This window comes from Myotis myotis, unplaced genomic scaffold (assembly GCF_014108235.1).
Source record: "Myotis myotis isolate mMyoMyo1 unplaced genomic scaffold, mMyoMyo1.p scaffold_m19_p_2, whole genome shotgun sequence".
NCBI lineage: Eukaryota > Metazoa > Chordata > Mammalia > Chiroptera > Vespertilionidae > Myotis > Myotis myotis.
The window spans coordinates 169344262-169359119 of record NW_023416324.1 but is presented as its reverse complement, the minus strand read 5'-3'; the positions used below and the strand labels follow the sequence as shown (position 1 = coordinate 169359119).

Below are 14858 nucleotides of genomic sequence, written 5' to 3'. Positions count from 1 at the left end.
CTGAAATTGAATTCAAATTATTTCAATTGAATTACAAAGAAACTCATACTAACAGTTAGTTCTCTTCTCTCTATCCCTATCCAAACACATCTGTCAGTCTAAGAATTTTGACTATGCACAATATTTGAGCAATAATGTGTATATTTAAAAATATGTAATCTTCCTGCACCCCAGTGAGTTATCTTGTACCTCTCCTGGGATGCGCACAGCCCACTTTTGGGAAAACCATCATAGAGTAGGGATAGCACATAGGTTTTACCATATGTGGCTTCCTTGAGTGCTGTGTTGGGAAGAGTTCTGAAACCCAGTGCATGTTCCTTGGGAAAATGTCTGCATGCAGAACAACAAAGTCACATCATATTGCCATGTTTTAGCATCCCTGTTCTAGGTTACCATCCAGCAATATATTATTGCATAAATTGGGCCAGATTTTGGATCCATATATACATACTATATATATATATATATATATATATATATATATATATATATATATATATATATATATATGTGTGTGTGTGTGTGTGTGTGTGTGTGTGTGTGTATGTGTGTGTATATATATAAATTTTTACCTTGACTCTTGGACCTTTGATGGTGATAATTGTTTTATGACTAACAAGAATAGAAGAGCTCTTATAAAAGGAAGGGAAGTTGGTGAATCAGGACTTTGCTTATACTTAGCCCTCTGTGGTTAAAAATAATTACTTGTTAGCTTAATTAAGATACTGTGTCTGTACTGGAAGTATTGCCAGAGTCTCTGTAGATATATATGTAAAATATATACATTTTGGCCCATTTGAGTAATTCAAACATTTGACTCTTACTCTTCAGGAAAAAAAGAAATGAAGCCAAAATAATCTTGCCAAAGGCAAATATTATCTTCTACAGTAGAAATGTACATGAACAATATATAATATTTTTCTGATATATTATTAGCTAACCATAGAGAGATAGCTATGGAAAGTAGAATCAGAAGGGTTTGTTATTCTTTTTAATCAACATAATTGCAGTTGATGATGTTGGACTGCTTCTCTCATAGTCAGGAGGCATCCTCTAAGCCTTGTTGGCTGTGGGGCTTGGGGTTGGCAGTGGAAGAATAGAAAGATGTGCTCTTTCTTTAAAGGAATTTAGGCTCTGGAATGTTTAAGAAACTTTTTGCCTGGAAGGAGCTCACCATTTACTTGTAGTTTGAGAGTTTTGCAAATCATAATTCCAAGGTTTTAAATAAGGCTGAGTGGAAAGGCTAATCACGGGGTTTCTTGGGGAAACAGAGTATTCCAAAGGAGAATTAGAACACAAAGTTGCAGACAAAATTCCCATCACCAATCCAATAGATTCTTTAGGATATATGTTAACATATGCAATTTCTTATAAAATCATTCAACAGGGATGAAAGAAACAGACCTGTAACATCCTTTATAAATCTAGAGGGAATAAGAGCCTTCCCCATGTCATATCATGGTATTAAGAAACTCTCCCAAATCACCTCCAGTTCACTCTGGACATGTTTAGCTCAGTGAAAATAACTGCAGAATGACACAGTAGCATATCATGCTGACCTAGTTGCTCTACGATTCTCTTTTTGGTCTTTTCTAAAGTTAACAGGAAGAGAATTGTCAGGCCAAATTGATACCTATTAAATGGTGTGGTTGAAGAGATCTGACCATCTAGCTCAGAGTTGGCAATTTTTTTTCTATAATGCACCAATAGTAAATACTGTAGCCTCTCTGGTCTATATGGTCCTCTGCAGCTACCCAGTTCTGTCCTTGTAGTGTAGACGCCACAGCAGCCAATATGGAAAGAAGTGAGAGTCTGTTACAACAAAAATTTCCTTTAGGGCCACTGAAAATTGAAATTCATGTAATTTTCACATCATTAAATATTCTTCTTCTTTGAATTTTTCCACCTTTTAAAAATGTAAAATACATTCTTTGCTCCTGGGCCAGATTTGGCCCATTCATTGTGTTTTACAGGCCTTGTTCTAAATGAGTGCCTCTTCCTTCTTGAGGCTCAGATGTTTTAATAGGAATATTTTGAAGCTAATATATGTATTCTGAAGTAGAAAGTATTAAAAGGTTTTAGGAAATTTTAAAGTGACTTTTAAGGTAACATTTCAATATCTAACAAAATGGCAGCCTTTACCAGAGGTTTCTTTTGTCCCAGAATGTTAGGCACACCCAACCAGACTCAAAATAATGCAACCCCATTATCAGCTAAGACTGGAATAGTTGACTTGATTCATGTAGCAAACTATCAGCGAAGATCTGTTGCATGAAAGCATTAAGAATGGACATGAGAAAGATGGGGTTTCTGCCTTCCCATAGCTTTACAATTTCATGATAAATTCATAACCAGAACACCTTTTGAATTTTAAGAAAGCTCTGGATATTTATTCTCAGCATCATGTAAATCAGAACAATTTTAAACAGCTTCTCTAGATCAAACAATAAGGGGAATTGTTTGGTATAATAGTTTTAGAGACTTAATAAGCCAGGGGGGTCTACCTTGTTCAGTCGAGGACAGGTACTATGTGTGTTTGTATATGAGAATACATTGTCTGGTGTCCTCCATATGATCAGTTATCCAGTGCTTATTGTCTGACTGGCTGGCATTGGTCTAAAGGGAAATTATTTTCCAATTCCTACTTCATAAAACAATCTATTTCATCAAAGATAAAAGGCATCTTAAAATTATATTATTTTAAAAGCCCAAAAGATTTTAGAGACACATAGTGACTTTTTTGCATGTGTGGCCACAGATACGTAGTGAGAACAAGTAGAGTCATAATTACCTAGGGTGTCCATTTACAGTATCATTGCATGTATTTGAGTTGTTATCTCTCAGTTTTGTAAGAGCTGTAACTTGTGCATGAAAATCTAACAGACTGCAAAATGAAATCTTTGCAAAATATAGACATTTGGTCTAATTTTTCCTTAGTTACATTATACAGTATATATATAATATATATATGAGTTTCTACAGAATGAACTCATTTTAATACAAATATGTATTAAATATGAGGAGCACTTAGTATTTTCTTTTCCTTTATGATCACTTGATGATTGTAGTTCAATATATATATATATATATATATATATATATATATATATATGTGTGTGTGTGTGTGTGTGTGTGTGCATGTATACTGCTTTCCAATGATTGATATCCATCTATATAAATTCTCCAGTTGCTGTACTCTTTGGCTGGGTTTTTTTCAGCTCTTTTATTTTCATGCAAATCTCCCAGAAAGAGCATGAATAACTAGACAAAGAAAAATGGAAATCTAGTTCTCTGGTAATCATTTGAAAAATAACAAATCAGCTTGGAAATGCCTTCAATAGCCTGTGATTTTCTTTCCAAAAACATAGTACCAACTTTATCCTGGTAAAGAATCAATTTTGTGCTTTTCTTTATAGTAGAGAAAAAATTAGTGGGAAGGAAATACACCTTCTACAAGGTGGCAATGACATATTTTAAATTTAATTACTTATATTAGATGCTCAGTACGTGTTTCCTCTCTGCTTGATTTTCATTTGTGCATGGTTTCCCTTTTTCAAAAATTGCTTCCCAATTACCTTCATGATCATAGGCTTTATGAAGGATAAATTCACACTGAGTTTTTGTGAATCAAATTGTTACAGGTATAAGTAGGTTTTTACCATTTATAAATAAATATGATTTGGTTGATTTGCTCACATTGAAATAAACATGGGTTTATGTTTATAGATGCCAGAATCTAGTGGGAGGACAAATTGGACCCATTTTTGAACTAGACGCCTTGCCTTTATATTTTCAAAGGAGATTAATTCTTGGGTTTGCTCTACAGAAACCACTTAAGACATCTTAAGACATTTATAGCAATCTTTTTGTGTGTGTATTTTAGACCAATACTATTTTTTCCCCATTTTTTCTGTAGTCTTTTATCCTTGGCTTCCATTCTAATATCAGACAAACATCACTGTTAAAATTTTACTTAGCCTAACTCTTTATTTCCCAGGGCAAAATATTTTTGAGTTTCTGCAGAATGAACTCATTTTAATACAAATATGTATTAAATATGAGGAGCACTTAGTATTTTCTTTTCTTTTATGATCACTTGATGATTGTAGCTCATTAGATACAGGTCAGAGAATATTAGAGCAGAGCATGATCTTCAAGACCATACTTCTAATACCTTCATATCACAGCTTGGGAAACTGAGGCCCAATGAACTATACCTGTGATCTTATGGCCAGATCATAATAAAATTAAGATGAGAACCATATTTGGAAGATACAGCTTTCTGCAATGTTCTGGTCTGCTTCATTAGTTAAGAAAGTTGTAATAAAAAGACAAAAGCAAGCATCTATTTCCATTTTTCTGTCTCTGTATCAGTCAGTTGGAACTTATCCTTGTGGTTTCAGTTTAAAATCCTATCACTTAGAGCTCATTTGGCTCTGATTTTCTTTAATAATGTTTCTCAGATTCACATACCTGAGGATAAAGCAAGCAATATTTTCAGGATCATCAATGTAGAAGAGGGTAGAGGATACAAATCTCAATGCTAAATGTGATAAATATCATATTTCTACGTTTGATTTAGAAATCATCCAAATTTCCAGAATATTTGTTTGAAAATGCCAGTTTTTTAGATTAAAAAAACAGATGACTATAGGTGATTCCATGTGCTTCAACCTTGGAGGTCATAGAACTGCACATATTTTTTAAAGTTAACACAGTTTTCCTTTTTGAACTTTGCCACTATGTTAGGAAGTTGTCAGAGCAGAGATTCATTAGCTCTGAATTGGTAATGAAGAAATGATTCTCAGATTAATTAAATTCAGATCTATTAGATCACTTTTCTAAGCTCCCACATCTGACCACAGAAATGATCTCAATTATAGGTCTCAAAGTCTGAACCACTGTGGTCCACTCACTCTTATCATAGCTAAAACATGATTTCTGCATGTTGTCTCATTTAGGCCTTGCTCCATGAGAAACCCCAAATGTAAGGTACAGGCAAGTAGTCAAAGCTATACTTCTTTAGTTGGCAGTAAATTACTTCCTTACTCATTGGTGTTCTGGAATAGTTTTCAAGATGATCACCGTTCTTGCTGGTGAGATGGCTTTACTGAATCCTAAACCTAACCAAGTGAAAATGCCTTTATTCCTTTGCAAGGAGTAACCAAATATGACTTAAAAGCCAGTTGGGAAACAATTTCCAAACAGTCCATGGATTGCACAATTTTTAGCAAAATAAAGGGATTTGTTCCTGGCATCTTTATGGCATAATTGATTTCTTAATTCTGCAAAAGTTGCTTTCATGTATTTGATATGTGCATTAATAGGCCAAGTTTGTGACTGGAGGATTAAGATATTTATCCATCTCAATCTGGGCACATACAAATAAATGCTCATTAAGAGTCCTTTACAAATGCATGATGATGCAGCCCCCAGACTGATAAGATCATATTTCTTCATACTTCATAGTTAGGCTGGATGGTAACAGTAATGAGGTATATTAATTGGGTAGATGACATTTTTCAAAAGATTATTTTTTTGTCTCTGAATCCCCTTTTTTAATTAATCAAGTCCAATATGCCAAGCACTGTGCTAAGCACCTTGACCTCCCTGATCTCAATAGTTCTCACTTGAATCATTTGTGGAGTGTTAAATATATATATATGCCTGGGTCCAGCCTGGTCTCAGAAGGCATCCAGGAAAATGCAATTAAAAAAAAATGTTATAAGTGATTTAGATCCTTCTGGTTAATTACCACCACATTATCTAATTTCTTCTTCATAAAAATCTTGAGAAATCATCTCTGAGTAATTTTAAAAGTGAGTAAAGAGGAAGGTGAAAAAAGAGCTTTACAGACATTCTGTTCTATCTATACTATGATCATGAACGTAGGAGGATGTGTTTCTGTATTCAATTGATTTGAATATATGAAGTCCTAAGCTTTCATCTTTTGTTTTCTCTGGTTCCTCTCTGCAGTCTCCTTTCAGCCTGCTTCAGAAATGAGCTTGTGGAGCCCCGGAAAGAAACTCCAAAACAATCTGACGTCTTCTTTAGACATTCCAACCCCCCAAACCGATCAGTGTACCCTTAGATCCCCTTCTTTGTATTTTGAGTGTGTGTGTTTGTTGTGTTTCTGTGTGTGTTTGTGTGTGTATCCAGCCCTTGTAAGCAGGACTTGGAGACACTGGCTCAGAGACACAACTGCTCAAAGGCACACAGCCACTAGTGAGAAAATCTTTGAAGGGACTCAAAACTTTCCAAGAAAGGACATTTTCTGCAGATTCTGTATCCTTAGACCTAGCGTTGATCAGTCAGGAACACATGTGTTTGTGAGCTTTTGTGTTGTTTCTTGGGAGGGAGGAGCTCAGGTTGGGAAAGGGCATTAAGATGTTTATTGAACCCTTTTCTGTTACCTTCTGTTGTGTTTCTAAAACTCATAAAGAAGCTTTTGAGCAGGTCTCAAACTTAAGATGTCTTTTTAAGAAAAGGAGAAAAACGTTGTTATTGTCTGTGCATAAGTAACTTGTCCGTGACTGAGAGACTCCTTCACGCCCTTTTAATGCTGGTCATGCAGTAATATTGCAAATAGTAAACTAAGATGCAAAGTGTACTGCTGGGCAGTGAGGTGATAATTACCATAAGTACCCAGTGTGGGGAAAGTTCTTTCATTCTTTTTGAGAACTTGCATTATTAGTATCCTCCCCTCATATGTAGGTGGAAGTTCATTAATGCTGTGTCAAATCCCACCCTTGCTACCATATATCAGTACCTATGTTAGTCTTCCTTACTCATGGGAACCCTGGAGGCTTAGCCCCACGAAACTGTTGTTTAGACACCAAGGCAGGTAAACCTATTCTGTCATTTTAAGAGGAGGGTCAAACTGCCCCAGTAATATTGTTCTAGGCAATTGTATACCATTCTTTAATGCCCAAAATGGAGTTCAAAGTGCTCTCACCAAAACTATGATTACTATGTTTGATTGGCATTCCTATCCCTCTACCCCACTATAACATTACCCATAGTGCTGACACTGCTCAAACTCCATTGTCCAGGAGCCTTATGTTTTGTTTATGTGATGTTTAAGCAGATGCATTTGAAACCAACACTCTTGGCCTAAAAATTAAAGGTAGAGCTGATGGCTTCCTTTTTTTTTTTTTTTTTTTTTTTTTTTTTTTTTGGTTCAAAGAGTTTAGAGAATCTATTTCTCTCCAGTTTAAAAACATTTTTAAAAAATAGTATTAAGACTTTAGGAAGCTTCATTCTTCCTCATCTCCCCACACCAGATCACCAACTCTTACTTCTGTGTCACCACAAAAGAGATTTCTTGTTATTGAGGCTGTTGCTTTATGGATGTGTGATTTTAATTTTCAATAAACTTTTGCATCTTGGTTTACCTTGCAGTTTCTTTTTTCTTTTCTGTCTCTCTTGCTTTTTAAGAAATTCCTTATAAATACTAGAATATTTTTATTTAAGTGCTTGAAGTATTACCATGTGTAAGTCTAAAGTAAAAGAATAATAAAAGAGTTACTTTGGTTCTGCTTACACTGTCAATATTTCCTGTTTTTATTTAAGATATTCTGTATCAAGATTATCAATCCTAAAAACAAATTGCAATGCCAACACTAGCTTGAAGATATACCTTAGCACTGCATATTTAATTTCATCATAAAGAATCATGCACTACAGTACCATTTGTTCACATCTCTGAACAAGCCTCGAGTTACATATTAAGTTGCTAAATTTACTAAAATCAATTTAAGTCAAATCCAAAATTAGTAAATATTTTTACTTCTCTGACAGAGGCATTAGTAAATATTCATTCAGAACTTTTAGTTGAAGCTATTGTTTGATGCTTTTTTTAAAGAAATAACAATATGTCCCCATCTTTGAATCTTAATTTTAAAAGCTTCAAAAACAATTGTTCTAAATAAAAATAATTAATTTAGTAGTTAAAAAATACATAAGAAAAAAACATTTATGTTTGCGATACAAGTATATTAGTAAAATCCAATGATCTTGTTACATCTGAAAAGTGTTTTTAATCTAATAATTTTGATTTACAAATCCCATCAAGGATTAATTAATATGTTTAGTTCTTTAACATTTATTTTTTTCTTTTGAAGCCTTTTTCTTTCACTCTATTTTTATGTAAGTTTTTGATGTGTTTATAGTTACCTGTATAAATGCATATATTTGAACTGATGGAAAATATTTTACAATTATAGTTGATCTGTCTAGAGATTAAATGCTACCCTTTGTATTTAGAAGATTACCTAGCTAGAGAGAAAGGTTACAAGCAGAGCAGTACTGGGAAAAATTTAGAGGAGAAACAATTATTTCCTGATGGTTCATGTCTTCACTTTCTATGACCTTCCTCATACAGGGATACTTTTCTCTACTTCTCAATACCCCTACCCCCTCTCAGATTTGTACTCCAGAAATAGGTTTGGTGAAATAGGTTTATTCTGAGATATCACCAGATTATACTAACAAGTTGATTTTTAATTGTCAATGGGAGATTTGAGGCAAAAGCTTTTGGTGGAATTCTAGGCATCTCTAGCAAGGCGGTGAAGATGACGAACTTGTGCCTTCCAAAGAATTCTGACTCTCTACCACCTAGACAGTCACTAGACTTGGAATCAGGAAACGTGCTTTCTAATCCTGGATGACGTAAATGTCACTCTGAGATAATGAATTTTACTAACAATGTTTACAGAAGCCCAAGTTGTTAGAATTAAGAATTGGGACTTGACTTTACCAGGATTTCTCCACAAAACTAGAAATATAGAAATACGTGAAGCATGCATTCTTATATTGCTGTTATATTGGATTACTAGAAAAATCTAGTATGCCTCTGGAGAAAACAGCCAGAGGCTCACACCTTGTTATTTTTCTGGAAAGAGCTATGTTCTTACTTTTTGGGGGGTTTTTGTTTTGTTTTGTTTTGTTTTGTTTTTTTTGCTTTGTTTTGTTTTGATTTCGTGTTGGGGAGGGGAAAGAAAACCTAATGCCACAGGTCCTGTTATCCTTCAATACTTTTTTTTTTAAATCTCTTCAGATTCACATCAATCTTTGGAATTGTCTACTCAATGGTTGTGACAGTATATTTGTAAAAAAAAAAAAATTAAAAAGGTTGTTCTTCAAGGGCTTTAAATTCACCACAAATTTATTCAGACTTATTTGCCTTCCACAGCACATAGAGATAATCAGAATATTATTTGTATGTCAGAAATTGCAAATAATATTAAACAGATTACTCTGACCTTTTGCCTTGTGGATTTAATACTTCTACATTAAGAGAGAGGTATTCAGAATTTCTGACCTTTTCAGACTCCCTTGCTTCCATTCATCCACTCACCCTAATTTCTAGATTTGCTCAATTAAGAATCCTTTCACTTACTCCTATTAAATCTTAAACATGTACATCTTTATCTCCTAAACCAAACACTAGAGTATTAAACATTTGGAGCTTGAGGGGAAGAGTAAAGGTAACCAATGTATCTTGAGCACCTACAAATTATGGTGCAATGTCCAGGGCTCATATATAATGTAATCTCCACAGCAACTCTTCTAAAATGAGTATAATAGCTTTTCTACAGATTAAGAAAATGAGACTCAACAGACTTGTGAAATAAAGTCAATTAATTTGTGTCAGATCTAGAAGGTGATGTTCACCTATGGTTTCTGACCAACCTTCCTCAAAAATAGTTTAGTCAGTTTATAACAAATGAATTAATAAAATGGTCAAAAACAAAGACCACAAAAGGAAAAGAGAATTGTAATAGGATTTGGAAGAAGCCATTTACTGTAACTGAGGTTCCAGGGAAAATGCAAAGTTTTTAAATATAATTTAATTTTCCTAATGGTAAACATTAGTGTTCAGGTATTGCTTCCATTAGCTCTTATTGTACATTTGACTGGTTTGAGGGGATGGGAGATATAACTACATGACTTTTTAGGTCACACAGGACCAACCTGCCTGTGGAGTCTAGCAAACAGGCATGTTGGGTACTTGGTAGTGGGCAAAGCTAGAAGAAGCACCTGGAAAAACATCTCTTGGCCACTTTGCCTATGCTTTCCTGCTCTTGGATATGGAGTTACAGGTGTTTCTAAGTATCTCCAAATGTGCTGACTCTTACACCAGGTGGAATCAATTTGATGGTAGCTGGGGGTGGGGGTGGGGGGCGTTCTTTATTACATCTCTTGCTCCCTGTGCTATCTCAGTTTCCCACATTTCTCTTATGACTTCACCAATTTCTTGATTCTGTAACTTATTGCACACCACTATCTTATTTCTGGAAAGGTGCCACAGAATGAAAACAAACAAACAAACAAACAAAAAGCTCTTGGACTAGGAGGAGCCAGGAGATCTCTCTACTCATCATTTGACAATTTATAACTAAGCACATTTTTTCTTAGAGATTTATATTTATCCATTCCTACCCTGCCCATTCCTACCCTCCCATACCATGTCCTCCTCTACAGAGAATATTTCAGAAAATGGGTAAAGGAGAGCTTGGTAACCTGAGGCATCTTACAATTGGAAGAGCTTATTATATAAACACCTATTTATACAACATGGATCTATCTATGTTCTTAAGAAAGGCTATAGGGAAAAATCAATGTTCTCCTACCTGAAAGGCAGTGATGGTAATGTGGAGCTGAATTGTTAATTGTATAATTGTCATTCATATATATGCAAATGTGTATATAGCATATTGTTTGAATTCCACTAGCTGTGGCTCCTCAGTGCTGTGGAATGGAGCCATTCCTGTTTTGTGTAATCATGGAGAGCAGTGTGGCAGCTTCAAAGACCAAGTGTCCTACTGTAGCACTCCAGTACTAGAACCACTTTTTATTATGTTTTCAAACATTATTATACCATGTTTATTTGAAAACTGGGTTTATTTATAGAACCTTCAAAATTTGTATTTATATATGGTTGTGTGTATATGTATACACATATACCTATACATGTATATATTCAAATAAAACTGAAAGAAACATGCTTTCTCTTTCCTCTAATATCAGTATGCCTACAGCAGGGAAAAGACAAACAGGAACACAATAATACATTTTGTTGAAAAGTCTGAAAGGGGAGCTTTTCCCATCAAAGTTTAGAAACATGCTCAAAGTCAAATCTTCATCCTATAATCCAATAATTACTCACTGTTGATACCACATGGTCTAGAAAGTTCTTCATCTTATCTTTTCCAGTTCTCACTACAGCCCTACAAGGTAAGTTGGATTATTGTCACCATATATCCACTATTCCATGAGCTTCTCAAAGATGCAACCACCTCTTATTAGTTCTCCTACCTCTAACATCTAATTCCTGTAGTAAGTGTATATGTATTTCATTTCTATTGTTTTCCTGTGAGGAAACAAAGGCAGGGATGCTTAGAGGCTTGCCTAGGAACCTAGAGCTTCCTAATATATGCTGGAAGAAAACTTAAACTTTCATTTTTTTAACTTTGTATCCTACCCTGATTCTAGTAGACATCACTAGTTCTATATTCAAAGAAAAAGTCAGAAATGCTAGTTGTGTTAGTAATATCAAATGTAGTATATTACAATATGGCAAACCAAGTCTAGTAAATTTCCCAGTTGAAGTTACGCTGAATGGAAAACTTTTTTTTTTCTTTGTCTCCCAGGAGACTTATGGAAAGTCAATAAAACATTTGTTTGGCCTCCAGGGTTCTCCTGCATACAGAGGCTATTGGCATTCCAAATGGTTATTTTATGGTCCGTGAACATCAAGGCTGACAAAGCATGTTTCCATGTTGAGGCCTCTGCATGGAAGCAGGGTCTGCTGCTAAAGGCCTTGTTTGATTGGCTGTGCAGTAATCTTCCGCATATGCCCAATGGCCCAGGAAACTACAAACGAAATGTCCCCACTGCCATTTGAGCTTGGCATCTCCATATCTTTCATAAGCCTTTGAGTCTTAACTCAGTTCTTTTTCCTTATTGATTTCCACACTTGTTTTAATTGACAGGCAAGAGAGTGCAAAAGGATAAAGAAAATTATAAAGGAACAAAGGAGGGTGCAATTGTTCTCCCTCTCACAAAGGAGATATTCACTTTGTACTCTACACATTCAGAAAGAATATGATTTCATGATAGCGTTGTAATCCCTCCCTAGTCAGGGAAAGTTCTCAGAAGGAAATGCAGATAACTTCTTGTCATTGATCCTGGAGGAATCATTTTGCAACTGCACAGTTTAAGGTCATGATTTAATCTGAGACCTGTTGGAAATGACCAATCCCCACTGTCCAGTGTCCCATGCTCACCATCATTCCAATGTTTGTGTTCCTAGGACCTCGATGCAGTCTCAGTCTTCATACGGTAACAGCTCCCCACCTCTGAACAAAATGAACAGCATGAACAAGCTGCCTTCTGTGAGCCAGCTTATCAACCCTCAGCAGCGCAACGCCCTCACTCCCACCACCATTCCAGATGGCATGGGAGCCAACAGTAAGAGCATCTCCCTTAAGCCACAGCTAAAGAATTCACAGAGCTAGTTTTAGAGGAAGATTCTGCTCTGGGATGCAGGAAAGACTTGCTCTTAAGCTAAGTGAGAGGCTCAGTGGGACAGAACAGTTCCAAATTGAGTGCTTGAATTTCTCATAGTAAACAGTTTCTCACTTTGAGGTGTGTGGTTCATTACAAAGTACATTGGTGGAAATGAAGAAGGCTATTTCTTTAGTAGGGATAAGGATCTCTGTGAAAAGGACAGTCTACTCCTGTCAACGTGGATGAAGACACTTTCTACATCCTTTGAGATAGTCCAAGGAAAATACATCCAACATGTGGGAAGTAGCATGGTATGGTGAACTTAAACTCTAGATAAATAAATTATAGTCTGGACTCTATTGCAGTATTGGCTATATAACTATGGAAAGGACACCTCTCTGCTCTAATGCTCAGCTTTCCATTCATAAAATCATCGCTCTGCACATTTCACATTTTATGATTCTGTTCCCTGCAATCTTGGCCTTCTCAACTTGTCTACTCCATTCCATTCACAATCATTAATGACTGACATAAGGAAAGGAATTTCTCTTTTACTGATTTACACACAGATCCCTTATAGCAGCTAAGTATAACTATAAAAAACAATGTGAAATTTGAGCCTTCGAGTGGATGATTGCTTTATAGTTTTGTGTGTAAATATAATTATCTTGTCCACCAGAACTAAGTCTAGCAAAGTGGATACCCAAACTCGAAATAAAAAAAAAAAAAAGATGATAAAAATGCAGAAGGATGTATATCTTCAGGGATGCAGGAGCCTGAATATTTTACATATATCCTGTAATGCCCTCATAAAACAGTGCCTCAAATTGTCTTACAAAATCCTTCATCATTTTTACTACACTTTTAAACTTGTATTTTCAGTTTTTCCTTGAAGAGACTGGGTTTTCTTAATGAAGTTAAGGAGAGTAGAATTGGGACTCTCAGTGGTCTGATGGCACATATTCAGAATTCAATGAGATGAAGACATGTGTGATGTGATTGCCTGATATAGCAACAAAGACCAAAGACATTAGAGCTGAGCTGCTCTCTCACTAGGGATAAATTCAACCTAAGACTCAACCTGACCCCTTGACAACAAAAGGAAAAGTACCTATTCACTTTTTTGTTTTTCTTTCTTATGAGCTCTTAGAGTCCTCAAGTTTTTCTTTGGATGACCAGAGAGTAGTAATGACAAGGCCTTCATATTTGTGTAACAGACTTTGCCTACTTTTTCTTATTTATACTTCACAGTTTTCCTTTGCTGTCATCAGGAAAGTCAGAGGGGAAACCGATGAGACATGATAGTCCTGTGCTCTTTAGATGGCTCATTAGTGGCACAAGTCTTTTCCCTTTGGCCCACTACTATTCACTAAAGTAGAAATAAATTATATTCATCTTTTTGCATATATGTTGTTTTGCTCCTTTTTTTGACCTGAATACACTTTTTTCATAAATATTATTATATTAAGCTGTTCTTTATAGTGAATGTTTACAGTTTATGGTTTAGTAAAAAAAAAAAAAAAAAAAAAAAAAATCAGTGTGTGAATACAATCCTGAAATGGACCATAAGAAAGCTAGAATTTTAATTGCATTCCTTCTTATTAGGTTTATGGTTTCTACAAATATTACAACAAATCTTCCTATTCCAAAATAAATATTTGTTCTCTCATTCATAGATTGCTTAATTTGCTCACTTAACCTAAGTGTACTGTGCATCTGCTCTGTGCCATGCTAGTATCTGTGGGGATCTAGACAGATACAGGTTTAATCTCCATGTCTGAGGAGATTAGACTAATGAAGGAGACAGAAATATAACCCATGAAGGCAAATACAACAAGGGAAATATTAACATCAGGAGCAATGAGTAATTGGACAGAGCATTAGAAGTACAGAAAGAAGTGGGAAGAGATTGTCCTAAGAGACTGTAAAAAGGTCAAGAGGCCTGTAGTTAGTCTTTAGTTTGGTGGCTATACTGATTGATGAGATGTAGAGTACTTGAAGGTATGAAGTGAGAGATATGACTAAAAAGGAAGCCTGGTAAATTAGGTACATTAAACCAGACAAGATGGGCCACTAGGATGCTGGTACGTGATGATGGCAGTAACCCTCTCTGTTCCTCCTGCTTCTGTTCAGTTCCTATGATGGGCACCCACATGCCAGTGGCTGGAGACATGAATGGACTCAGCCCCACCCAGGCCCTCCCTCCCCCACTCTCCATGCCATCCACCTCCCACTGCACCCCCCCACCTCCGTACCCCACAGATTGCAGCCTTGTCAGGTGAGTCCACAGTATGTGCCACAGTATGGGAGCCTGTCCTAAACATTTCTGGGTGGTGGAGGGTGGA

The 14858-nt window shown here is 35.7% G+C and overlaps 1 protein-coding gene across 6 annotated transcripts in view; it reads left to right on the top strand.

The window, feature by feature from the left end:
- Positions 1–14858, top strand: part of TP63 (tumor protein p63) — a 99513-nt gene that overhangs the window by 74167 nt on the left and 10488 nt on the right. For 4 of the 6 annotated variants that reach the window (XR_004973844.1, XM_036347616.1, XM_036347614.1 and 1 more), the window contains exons 9-10: positions 12317–12474; positions 14647–14791. Coding sequence is in view for 5 of the 6 variants with exons in the window: in XM_036347616.1 (XP_036203509.1) it covers positions 12317–12474; positions 14647–14791 (303 nt within the window). In the remaining variant the exon portion in view is untranslated. Of the gene's footprint in view, positions 1–5976; positions 7391–12316; positions 12475–14646; positions 14792–14858 lie in introns of those variants that run through there. The other 2 variants (XM_036347617.1, XM_036347618.1) reach the window with 2 other exon arrangements.